The following is a 13,790-nucleotide window of genomic DNA, read 5'->3' as shown; positions in this document are numbered from 1 at the left end:
GGGACTGATGTTCCTCTTAATACAAAATTCTGATATAACAAACAATTTGGCTAGGTCTGAACGAGTTTGTATTAACGAGACTCGACTGTACATGTACAATGTATCTTTGAGGAATTTCAGTGAAACAATGAAAGTGATTCTACGTGTGCATAAAGAATTGCTGCAACAAGTTCCAAAATTCAGGGATTTGTTTGATTTAAAAAAAAAAATGCTTAAATTTAACTCAATGAAACAAGTCTGTGAAGTTTGAGCCAATACACACAAACATGTACATGTACATGTACCGGTACGTTATTGTATGCTCTTTCCCCTTTCCTCATAGACTACATGTACATATAATAGACCCTTGCAAAGCAATGTGAGCCAATTTGCTGATAAATTATGCAAGACAACCGCATCTTGACCTCTAGATTTTGACCAATCAGCGGGCACTTTCTAGAATTGGGTCTTGTCATGATCCATATCTATCAATAAAACCTAGAAATGCTGTGAATTGAGCAAAAAACGTCTGCAGTCACGCGCTCTGTAACGATATGTTACGCGTTATGCCGACAATAATAGGGCCGGCCAATCACTGTCGTGTCTAGGTTTCGTAGATCTGTGCGCGCCCGACAGTTGTAGTATTTCAAAAACACTGCATCCGAATCGACCAATCATAGTGTTAGTCCTGATTTAGGATTGAAATGACATCACGAACTAGTAAAGTCAACTCTGATTGGCTGGCGCACGACGTCATATAAATTTGCATTCCTAGATGTTTGACCGGAGATAGGGCTCCGTGGAGAACAGGTGATACTCAGACAACCTTCCTCATGGCGAGTAAAAAAAAATACTGAAATTGTCAGATTCAGGGCTGTAATGATCCAGGAAGGATCAATGCAAAACTGTATGCAAACATTTGCGGACAGGATCACAAATTCAATAAAGAGATGAACTGTACCTGTACCATACTCTGAAAAAAAAATAAGGAACATGACAGTTTACACAATGAATTAAATAAACCGTCTGAAATGAAATTATTTTGAGCACTCATTTCCTTGTCAAATCGATCTTATCGTTTGTGGCATCAACGCTGGCCCAAGTGTACATGTACCGGTACATCTCTTAAGAAAACACTCCGTAGCAAATTTGATTAAACATCTCGGCCCTTAAGATGGAATTCCACCAGACTGCGCAGCGTCCCAGCACAGAGCACGGACCGAGTCTGAGTGAATTAAATATCAGCCCGGTTGCTGGGCAGACACACCATACAGTGAGTTCATTCATTCTAGCCCCTGACACAAGTGGTTATCATTATCAGAGTGATGGACTGAGGATGGTTCGGAGAAAAAATAATTGCAAGAAAAGTATTTGTAAATATGTGAACAGTCGGACAGTAATTTGTTTGAAATCACATTTCTCGCTTGCATATTTTGAATCTGATTTGTACAGTGTACATGTACCGGTACTGAAGGTGAAATTAGTACGTTTTATTTGAAAGGGTGTAAATGGTTTTTTAAGTACTTTAAACCAACTGCAGAAATCAAACAATCAGACTGATTTTGATAGATTTTCAATATTGTAAACAGCCAAGCCCATCATCTACATGTACATGTACATGTATGGGCCTTAAATGCACAAGTTGGCCATTTTTGTTGTGTTCCCTGAACATGCTGAATGTATTTCATATTGAATGGGATGGTGCCAGACTACGTATTTATTCACTAAAGCCTCACTTTCAGTTTTTTTTGTAAATGTGGCTTAAACATTGGAGTACCGGTATGTTTAGGCCAAACAAAATAATAAGTCGGTCTCTGGTCAGCGCGCGCGTTGATTTTAATCATGCGCGTCAATCTTCTTTTTTTTCCAAAATGTTCCACGGTAGCTCCAACAGCGCCCTCTATTGCCGCACCTCCTCAATTTTTTTTTACCAAAGAGCACCAAGGATTTGGAAATTGCACCAAGGCAAATTATCGAGAGCACCAAGGCAAATTATGGAGGACACCAATGTAAATGACGACACCAAAAAAGCAAAATAGTACCCCACCTTGTCTGTACAATCCAAGCTTAAAGAAGAAAAAAAAAAATCTGTGACCCCGCGTCAATTCCGGAACTTTGGTCTGACCAGAGACCGAATTTTTTTTTTTTTGGCCTTAATCACAAATTTTAAGTTATTCATCAGGTCGGACTGGTATTGATTTGAACGTCATATAACTGCACAATGTTGCATTCTGGGGGATGTTGTTCTTGGTTGGAAAGTCTTGTGGGCTGGCATTGATGAATTGATGAATTGATGAATTGATCAATGATCAACTGGTTAACTAATCCATTTATAGGCCAACTGATAAATTGTTGTTCAGGTACCTCAAAAATATTAAGCAAGATTGATGAATGCATTAATAAATTAATAATTGATCGTCTGATTGCATAGAAAAGTGATCAAGATTGATTTGACTACTGGAACCTTCCTCACTCTTGCAGAATCCAACATCATGAGGTAAACTCTACACCCAAACTGTTGGACTCTGATTATGGTGGTATGCTTGACCCCATGTCAAGCACAATCAGTTACTACTAGTGCAGTACTCACTCCAACAGATTCCAACAAAACATGCGGTTGGATTTTGAAGGGTTTTGGTGGTTAGGGTTCAGTTTGCCCTTTGCCAAGTATTGTCACATAAAAAAAAAACAATACTTGAAATGACAATGATTGGTGGAAGAAATGCCCCCCCCCGGCCCCCCCCCCCCCCCCCCCCCCCCCCCCCCGAATTTAAAAATATAATAATCATCTTATTATTTGACAAAAATGTTGGATATATTGCATTACACATAACTGAGTGTCAAGCGGTATCGGTAAAGATCAAGGAATGTTATTTTGATTTAATGTTTGTCACTTTCCTGGTTATTGAAGGTACAAATACCCTATCGTTCTTGGAAAAGGCTACATCAAACCTCAGAGCCTTGATATTGTATCTCGGGGACAGCGTGTGATTAACTAAAGCACACGTGAACAGCCAGGCTGGGGTGGTGTTTTTTTTTTCAAATTCGCATCGACCCGTACTTTTTATGAAGTCGGTCGACGAACCTGAAACCTGAAGCTGAGACGAGACCGTGGGTAATCCATTAGGGCGTAGAGGGGACGAAATGTTACGTCAACAGTCAATGGATAGGGATGTTCCAGGGTAAACAACCTCAAAGGTGCATGCAGGGGCCATGTTGGAAAGATCAAATCCTTCGTTATTTTTCCCCCTTTGAACATATTTGGGGAAAGGGGAATTTTTGGCAGGGGGTATTTCATTTGTAAAAAACAAATTGTTAATTGGCGATTCTACAGATATTGAAACTAAATAAATTGTTCAGAAAAAAACTAATTTTTTATGTGATGTAATAGTCCAATGATTATTGTTCACTAGAGTGTTGCTAGTAAGTAATGATGCAAATTTCTTAAGATGTTTCATAAGTTGATCTTTCCGTGCATAAATTAGCATAAATTTAATAACAAAATCTCATGACCGATCAAATTGTCACACACGTGACCACAGATCAATTCTCTTTTAGTAAAACTAAAGCAGAGGGTGTACATTGATTTATGCATTCTGTAAATCACAAAAGACTAGTCTTACTCCAAAATTAGTATGGGTGTGCGTGTACTTGGAACTTTTGAGAAAGTGTGAATTTCCGATATGGGCCCAATAATTTTTACGTCTGATGTCACACACGTGACCTAGCACGTCTGTTTATGGTGTAACTTGAGGATTTTCTTTTGTTCCTCTTCCCTTTTCCTTTGTTTGTACCTAAACTTTTTCGCAACAGCTCTCATTGGTTTTGTACATATTTTCGAATTGAGGTACATGTAGTCCTCGATTTGGTTCCTGTCATCGATTCACCGATGATGATGCACGTGTGTGTCCTCGATTTACACCATAAACAAACGAAGACTTTGATGACCTCTCCTAATATTTTGACATAATTTGCGAAAGTAGAAACTATACTCTGAGGTACAGGTAGGGAGTAAAAAGTACTAACCTGATGAATCAGTGAACGTAATATGTCAGATGTAGTTAACAAGGGGTAAAGCTTCAAAAATCAGACAAGCCCAATTTTATGTCACACAGTGACCGAAGAATGGCCCTAATATTGCACCGTTGATTAATTGGGTGAACACAGATCTCAATGAGTAACTAGAAAAAAAGTGTGCTGGTTTACCTTTAAACCAACCATGTTGACGAGTCCAGTAAGCACATTTTGAACCATTTAAGAAAAAGCTACTTGGCTAGCATCAGGCATGCAACTGGGGATTTAGACAAAAAACGAGGAAACTCCAACCCACACAAGACTTTGTACAGTGTTGTTCAATTTGTAATGGCATTCATGAGAAGTAAAAAACGAGGAAATCAGCAAATCCGAGGAAAAGTTGCATGCCTGTAGCATCCAGGGGACAGTTGGGGTATGAGCTGAGGGACTTTTCTTCGAGCAATGGCTACATTCCTCACGGATGAAGAGGCGCGTCTCGGCAGACTTAAAAAATTGATATGGAAGTGAGCAAGCCTCCCAATTATTGAAGACATCTCCTCTCCCATCCCCTAACCACCACCCCCCCCCCAAAGCGATCAACGCCCACTATGAGCTAGAGATCACGTTCGGCATGTCAGTGCTTCATGACCGATTCTTGCTGCTTTGCTATAGCCTCGGTAAATCTTCACGACAATCACAGCGTCAATACTGGCAACAAATCGTCCGTGCCAGTGTAGGGGCATGCGAACTTTCCAAAAAGTGCAACTGGTGACAGGAAGACTTGTTGATGGATTTGCGCATCTGATGTTGAAAAGCTTAATGCAGTATTATTATTAAATATAAAATTGCAAAGGTTAATAATGTTGGTAGAGGCCAACATGTACAATGTAGTTTCCGGTATAAGTTTTTTAAACAAAGTTTTCATCTTTTAAAGGGTTTTTGCTTTTGCTGTAAATTTCAGAAATGAATGGATTTGGGGGGTTAGTACACTTGTACTTTATAGCAAATATTGTTACGGTACACTGAGTTGTTTGAAGTTTTGTGTTCGTAGATGCTTGAAAAACCAAGACAAACAATCATGTTCCTGTAGTCTGGTTCCCTGACTTTATGATGAAACGGAGTAATTTATAGAAGTCTGGGAATTGTAAGGTCAGGGAAGCAGTCTAGCTGCAAGCTTGTACCCGTTCATTGGTGTGTAATTGATTGGGAACAAAATGCAGACTAACTAAATTTGGTAACTTGGGAGCAGTATTTGAATAAAAAACCTGGGTTTTTTTCCCAACACTGGTCGGCCGACCGGCATAGGAAATTGATACAAAAATATCGCTTTACTTGGAAATGACAGGTGCCATGATTTCACAGGATGCTTTAGACTGTCATTAATAGTCCAGTAAGGCATTTCATAATCATTTGGTAGTTTTGTTTTTTGATGTTTGCAAATGTTGTTCCCTTTAAGTCCACAGACTTTTTACTAAGAAGCTCCATGAGTCTGAAATTGAATAGCGTGCAGAAAACAATTGAAATTCCAGATTTCAGAAGGGGATTCTTTAAAAAAAAATTCCTCAAATCAGGAAAAATCCCGACAAGAGTTTAAAATCAGGAAAAATCCTGACAAATATGTGTATGTACATGTGTATGTACATGTACATGTACATGTATACATTGTATACATTGTATACATTGTAATACATGTATGCAAATGCACATAGGCATCCCACTGCCAATTTTACCCTTTTTTACCCAATTTTACGAGGGCATGCTTCAATTTACAATTCTGTTCAACGAGAAATCTTAATACAAGTGTTTGAACATCTTTTATTGAATTGCAAGAGATTGTATGACTGCACAGCACTTAATCAAATGAACAAAGATCCATCGTCCAACATATTCATTATATGACGGATATCACTCAATCGAATTTACTTATCGAATTTATTAATTGAATTGCAGGGGACAATACAATTGAATAGTAAGAATCCCTTTCTTTATGTACAAATATCACTCAGTGGAATAAATTTTGTAAGGGATAGTCATTAAACACATCAGCATGGGACAAGTGCTGTACAGATGGTTTTAGTTCACCACAAACCTGTAGTTGATAGGGCGTTGATGCTTACCTGTTAGAAGCGCCTGATCCACACGTAGCGTGGTGGACTTGATGGTGGATATACGAATGTCAGCTGGAATTTTATCGCCAACTGTATGAGACAAAATAAAAGATAAAAATAAATTCAGAATGGTTTTCTAATAAAAAAAACATCAACACAGTCGCTTTTCTGTTAAATAATAGGCAACATTTCACACTGGACTGTTAAAGCTACAGTCCATCATTTGCAGCTATCCAAAAAGTAACTGACAAAATTATTGTTGAAAAGCATACTCGGTTTAAAGATAGTAATAGGACAAAACTCCCTGTGAAATTAGTCATTCTGGCTTGCTGTCATTTTGAAGAAAACAATAAAAGAAGGCAATTTGCAAAGATGCGTCAAGTGACATATTTTTGGAAATTTCTGTTAGTACATGTTGTTCGTTTTTTTATTTGGCAAAGCCGTGAATGGGTGCTCGCGTGCAGTTGCTACCGGTAGTATTCGTCAGGTCACTGTGTGACATCGCGTAGCTGCAATGAGAATGTGTCCCGGACGCTGATGAGAACGTGTCCCCAATGCTGATTTCGGACGCAATTCAATACATGATTCGGTAACTTTTGAATTGAAATCGAGATCCTAGAATTTGGTTTCTCGGCATACAGCATTTACTGAGCTAAAACTTCATCGGGTTAGTTGCTAAGCACCCTTCTTTAGATTTTGAGCACTGTTGCTGCTTCAAATGAAAGAAATCACAAACGATCTACCGTACCGGTACCTTTAAGTAAAGCTTTTTATATTATCCTTTCTTCTAACACTACCAAACATGTTTATATGGTTGTAATAGAAGTATATTTTCATATTTCAACAAATCTGCAACTTCAGCAAACTATGTACATGTAAACAACATGTTTTTCCCTTGTAGAATGTCATAAAAAAACATCTTTGCCTTTAAAATACCTTCATCTTCTGAAAGAAATATTTTGGACCAGTTCTATTTACCTTTTCAAATAATTATGACAAAGTGTAATTATTTGAAATGGATTTGAAGATCAGACTTCCTCCATTTATCTAAAGATGTTATCTTCAAAAAATCCTGTTTCATTTTTACAAAATCAACAGCCTCTAAGAGTTACTAAAAATTGTTTTCATAAAGATCCCTTGTGCCAAGCAACAGGCTTTTCAGCTTTCATCAAAAGCCCTAAGCGCACACACAAGTAGATCAACAAATACTTGATAAAAACCATTGGACATGCGTAGACAAGACAATTGAGGTAAAAAAAAAAAAGGCGATGGTACACAAAACCCCAGGGATAAATATCAAAACTAACTGTTGACAGCACACAGTGTGCTAACCTTTAACATTTAAAGGTTGAACTGATAGGGAGAAGCCCAACAGCAAAATATCAAAATAAACTACCAGTATGAAGCCTGATTGACGCAAGTTAACAAAACAATGTAAAAAAAAAAGAAAAATGGAAAAAAAAAACAGGTTTTTGTTATTCCACTATTTTCGTAGGAATTCATGAAAGAAGAGTGTGCAACAGGTTTCTTGTGTGAGTTTGACATTTATTTTGTCCCCCGCTTTTCAATTGTTGTTTTAGGGTTTTTTATGTAAAGACAATTTCTTTTAAAAAAAATTGGTAGTAACCCAACCCCCTTGAGTGGTTTTACTAGGAACCTTCCTCACTCCTGCAAAATCCAACACCACCACGTGGCAAACTCTACACTCAAACTGTGTTGGACTCTGATTATAGTGGTATGCCTGACCCCATGTAAATCCTAGTGTAGTCCTCAATCCAACAAATTCCAACAAAAAAATGCAGTTGGATTTTGATGGGTTGGGTGGTTAGGGTTAAAACATCTTCAGCATTTATAAATGGATGCAACTCTACATGTATTTCCAATACATGTGCATCCAACAAATTCCAACAAAAAATGCAGTTGGATTTTGATGGGTTGGGGGTGGTTAGGGTTAAACATCTTCAGCATTTATAGATGGATGCAACTCTACATGTACATTTCAAATACATGTACATCCATAAATGGCAACAGCTTTTTCTCTACAGAAAAAAATCATAACACCACACAATTTCAAATGTAGTTTTTATTATAAAATAAAACCAAGCATTACACAGACATGGAAAAAAGGCATCATCGACACAATCTTGGAAATTCACCTGTGGATTGTCACTGCGAGGATATTCAAATCACATGACTGACAGCAAAATGTTGGTTGACAGCGTCGTGCATGATATAAATTATTTGCGCTCCATACAAACAGAATAATAATATGGGTAGTCAGGGTTCGATTCCTGCCTGGGCCAACACGTGGATTGGGTTTTCAGTCCCTGCCTGATTTCTTATGTATTTTAGTGTGATTTTCTTTTTAACATCCTCAGTGTGTTGTGTTGTGTTATGGTATTTTTTTTTTTTGGGGGGGGGGGGTGTCCCAAGTTCAGAATTCCCTTTATGCCAATGGAAATTACATTATACAAGCTCATTAGGTGGAAAAGTTAATAACTGTAGGTAAGGCCAAAAAAATTAATAAGTCGGTCTCTGGTCAGCGCGCGCGTCGATTTTAATCATGCGCGTCAATCTTTTTTTTTTCCAAAATGTTCCGCGGTAGCTCCAACAGCGCCTCTATTGCCGCACCTCCTCAATTTTTTTTTACCAAAGAGCACCAAGGAATGGGAAATTGCACCAAAGCAAATGATCGAGAGCACCGAGGCAAATTATGGAGGACACCAATGTACATGAGGACACCAAAAAAGCAAAATAGTACCCCACCTTGTCTGTACAATCCAAGCTTGAAGAAAAAGAAAAAAGCAAAAAAAAAAAAAAGCCGCGTCCCCGCGTCAATTCTGGAACTTTGGTCTGACCAGAGACCGAATAATTTTTTTTTTTGCCTATAAGACATGATAGTGGATTATGGTATCGGTAAATCGAGATGTGAGTGTATTCAGTTTGATTTTCTGTGTAATCCCACTCTACATATTGGCCAAGCAGAGTTAATATTGGTTTGGCCGGGTGAATATTAAACTCTTCTGGGATTTGCGATCCTTGGCTGTTTGTACGACCCACATCAAACAAGACATTTGAGGGTATCGGGTCACTGGACCGAGGCTGTTACATGTGAATCTGTGAGTGTATTTTGCAGGGATTTGTCAACGAAACTAATGCTGGACAGAAGGATGCATGGCACCTCAGGCGATACCAACAAAATATTTTGCCGTTATACATGTATATTGGTGTAAATACATGTACATGTGTATACCAGGATAGGTGGATTTTGATGGACTTGTTTCTCGTGGCTTATCCGCCAAAATCCTCCCAAATGGGGGAAGGATTTTGATAGAACTGAAACGGTTACTGTTAATTAAGGTCTTTCAATCTCTTAAATTTTCTACATATATGACGATGAGTGTACAATGCAAATGGTGCAGCACGCCATGCGTATATTGCGCAAGTAAGTAGCATCTGTGTGAATATGATACATGTCCCGGTACCGTAGTGTCACAATTAAGCTTAATTACAAGCAAAAAACATATGACGATTCTGGACTACACGTTAATCACCTATCAATCATATAGACATGTACATGTACCGGTAGTCCGGTACAAAGAAATGTTCCATTGAAATGTACATGTACACATTTGTGACATTCAAAATTCATGGTGCATGTACATTTAAAACAATGTCACATAACAGAGGCAACACAATTAAGACGAACAATGAAAAATGTCATCAGAAAGCATTGGAGCATACTCGCCGTTAATGGGCCAGAAATTGCCCGCATAATCACAGTCCATTACTCCCATGTAGTACAATGTATGTTATTCAGGCAGTATCTAATGGTGCAAACAACTTTTGCACAAATCATTAAATCTAAGGACAGACCTGTACAGGTGCATGTAAAGTACATGTACGGTACATGTACATGTAGTTGCCTAATTTAACTATTGTAACTTCCACACATTTCTTTGGGATTTACTGAATGCAACAAAACAATTTTTTTTAGGTGGAGTACCAAATACATGTACGTACCGGCACATGTACAATACATACTATAAAACACTAAATACCAGAAATCGAGTACCGTATACATGTACCTGGTATGTGCATGTATTTGCATTATTTGCACTGTGCAAGTACCAGGGGCCAATTTCATGAAGCTGCTACCGTAAGCACACAAAATTTGCTTAGCATGAAAAGTCTTCCTTAGCAAAAACAGGATTACCAACCAAATTTCCATGTGATGTATTTCCATTGCTTGTGATTAGTATTCAGCTGTTGTTTGCTTAGCATGAAAATCAAAAGAGTTTAGGCTGGTAGCCTGCTTTTAGTTTTACCAGTACTAAGCCAGACTTTTTAGTGCTAAGCCAATTTTTGTGCTTTATGAAATTAGCCCCTTCATTATTTACATGCCAAATGTTTAGAATGGTGATTTAACGCAAAAGACAATTTAAAGTTTTTGTCAATCTTTTCTAAATCACGAGGGATTTTGGACACAGTTATTGACAGGTTATCGGTAATGTACCGTGCACATAGTGTACAGAAACTATGCAGGCGTAAATAATCTGACAGTGCAAAAATTTCATAAAAGCACAAACGCTTCCCATCCTCTCCTGCAATAATTTTACCTTCTGAATAATGAGCCCACTAGCACAACTGTATCCCATTGCCATGGCAACGGACACAAAACCGGCCACACAATAGAGGCCAGCTCGCTTGCTTTGTAAAATTATTTATTCCCCGCAAGTGACAATCAGAATTAACCACCTTGGCCTTGGAAAAGGATGGAGCTGGGGGGGGGGGAGGAGGAATGCCTTCAGCATCTCCTAAGAAAACATCCATAAAAATTGAATGAATTTGATCCAAAATTGATTGAATTTTTCTTGGTTTAAAATTTGTATTGCTTTTTATAACAATTCTTTACTTTCCTCTGCCTAAATCATGTACATTAAATATTATGAACGAAGAGCAAAATTTGCCCACATACATGTACAAGTACATGTACTGGAAACAAGTCCACCAAAATCCATCAATCACACTGCTTCCAATGCATGCTTTGCTTTAGGCCTCAAGGCCCAAGTCCATCATACCCCATCAATATTCAGTCACACCATGCCTGGAAGGCCTAGTGCCCCAAAATCCACCAAAATGGGAGGATACATTTTGCTGGAGTTTGGGAGGTTTAACCCTAACCCCTTGGGTATTCTTTACTAGAAAGTATCCTGAATCTGCCAAAATCCATCAAATGTGCAATGCAAAAAAAATGCTGGTGGCCAGTGAGTCCATCAGAATCCACCAGTTAGCTGGGAATGAATCTGTTGAGATCCTGAATCCGCCAAAGTCCCCCAACTGCTCAATATGGAGGTATCCTGAATCCATCAAAGTCCCCCAACTGCTCAATATGGAGGTATCCTGAATCCATCAAAGTCCTGCAGTTCCGCTAGGCTTACTGTCCTGAATCCATCAAAATCCCCCAATTTTTTCAATATGGAGGTATCCGGATTCCTCCAAAAACAGGGGTGTGGATTTTGATGGATTTAGGTACATTGGAGTTAATAGGGTAGATTAAGTGATCAAAATTTCTGTAGACATTTAGGCATACAAAAATACCTAGGTTCTACATGTACGAGGTCTTTTCCAGAATTAGATTTAGACCTTTTAACATCATTATCTTCTCCAGGGTCAAATGAGGATATTCCTCAAAGTGGAGTTGCATCCAAGCTTTGCTCCATTAGGTAATCATTGCTAATCTGCTGATCAGGTCAAGGCTTAGTTTTTTTGTTTTTTTACTCCAACACGTTCCTCCTTCAATGCAGGCTCCATTGATCGCAGCATATTTTCTAAATACCGGTTCTGCTAATGCTGAAGTGATCATTTTGTTACTACCGGTAGCTATCGATCCAAGATGCAGCATGCAAACCTTGCAGATGCTAGCTGTTACAAGGATCTTTTGCTGTGAACATGTAACGATGTTCAAGGTTCTATTTTAGGAGATTTTTGTTGGTTGAAAATATGACAAATATATGTGGTAAATGGTAATGGGCCTTTCTGCCTGTCAAACACGCAGTGCGCATTTACCATTTACATACCGGTAATGGAATTAGTCAAGCTTGGTCAAAAGCACTTTGAGAAATGTAAGTACACCAAATTAAGGTGGGCTGGACGTACAGTATGGCCATAAAATGTTAGAACATGTAAGAAAATGTATGTTGTACAACTACACGAATATCACCTGAGATCACTCACATGCAAAATCAATCCAGTCACATGCAATATCAATCCAGTAACCTACATACATGTACATGTACATAAATGTATTACTGCTGGAAGCACAAGTTGTCTGTGCTTAATATTAAAGTTCTGTGTTTTGAACATGTTGAATATATTTGTGCTAAGGCTAAACAGAAATATAGTTCTGCATCCGGTTACCCTACCGACCCTATTTTAACAGCCCCTACCCTAACTTTTTGGGGGGAAAATGAGGGAAAAGTTGAACCCCGAAAAATCATCAATTAAGTACCTTTTATCCTTGACTACACGCAGACATATGATCGTACATAAAAAAAAATCCCCCCTCCCCCCAAAAAAATCACCTACCTACATGTACATATCATACATATGTACCTACCCTATTTTCAAATGCCATGTAATCGGAAGCAGCATTTTTTTTTTGTTTTTTGGCCGAGGCAATTCAATGAAATTGTCCCAGACATTTTTTTTTTTTTCTGCTACCATAATGTTTCTGTGCTTAGGCCGTGTCCAAAATGGGCTTCCAGAGCTACGGCTACGTCTATTGTCAGCGCGCGTTCCCGCGTATTTTCAATGGGCGCAGACCTAGACCTAGCTCTAGACAGCTGATTCGGATGCAGCCTTAGTGTGGGCCATGAAATTATCCCCATCATTTGGTAGCACAGGCTTTTCTGTATATTACTGCAGTCTACAGTGTTCAGTGTATTACATGTGTATGTGGTACATGTGCGCATACATGTACATGTACGTACATTGTACATTCACATTTGTATATTTTGGTTTCCTCCAACGATTTGACCCAGTTCTTGTTAAGACAAGCTGGTCAGTCATTCATGACTCTGTTTATTATTGGGCCAATTTGTGTAGTTGCCTACAGGAGAATAGAATTATTATCACTTGTTTCATAATGTAAAACAGGTACCGTAATTTTCGGAATATCAACGTATAAGCCGCGGCTTATATTCCGAAAATTACGGTACCTGCATTACTGAAAATGTTCCACTTACTGGTCGACATAAATACATCATGTAAATTACATGTACTATCAAACTGCTGAAATTTGAATTCCTGGTATTGCATGCATTTGAATGCCCTAATACATGTACAAAGATTTACCAACCGGACTGCAGTGTACCGATAGATGACAAATTGCTTTCTTTCATTTTTGTAATTTCTGTGATACTTTACTTTTCTTTGTATTGTGATACCGTTCTATATTTGCTGTGTTTTATTAACGCAATATGTTAACACCTGGCTCAAATTCTGCATGCATAGTCAGCCTTGCTGCTTTCCTGAGCCTTGATGTGCATGCTTCAATAGTTAATCTGCTAGTTTCCGAACTCTCCATGGAACTTGAAAAAAGAAAAAAAAAGAGTTGCATTATTCATTAACAGGGCGGACACTGTTGCACTGCTAAACAATAGTCCCTGGCGATTTTTCACACCAGGG

At 38.4% G+C, this 13,790-nt stretch overlaps 1 protein-coding gene across 3 annotated transcripts in view; it reads right to left on the bottom strand.

The window, feature by feature from the left end:
* LOC119728738 (calcium-transporting ATPase sarcoplasmic/endoplasmic reticulum type-like) overlaps positions 1 to 13,790 on the bottom strand; it is a 99,891-nt gene that overhangs the window by 50,836 nt on the left and 35,265 nt on the right. For all 3 annotated transcript variants that reach the window (XM_038201106.1, XM_038201116.1, XM_038201098.1), the window contains exon 7: positions 6,111 to 6,191. In XM_038201106.1, coding sequence (XP_038057034.1) covers positions 6,111 to 6,191 — 81 coding nt within the window. The remainder of the gene's footprint in view (positions 1 to 6,110; positions 6,192 to 13,790) is intronic.

Source organism: Patiria miniata, unplaced genomic scaffold, assembly GCF_015706575.1.
Source record: "Patiria miniata isolate m_02_andy unplaced genomic scaffold, ASM1570657v1 HiC_scaffold_1, whole genome shotgun sequence".
NCBI classification, from domain to species: domain Eukaryota; kingdom Metazoa; phylum Echinodermata; class Asteroidea; order Valvatida; family Asterinidae; genus Patiria; species Patiria miniata.
The sequence above is the reverse complement of the archived record's forward strand: the minus strand, read 5'-3'. Positions and strand labels throughout refer to the sequence as shown.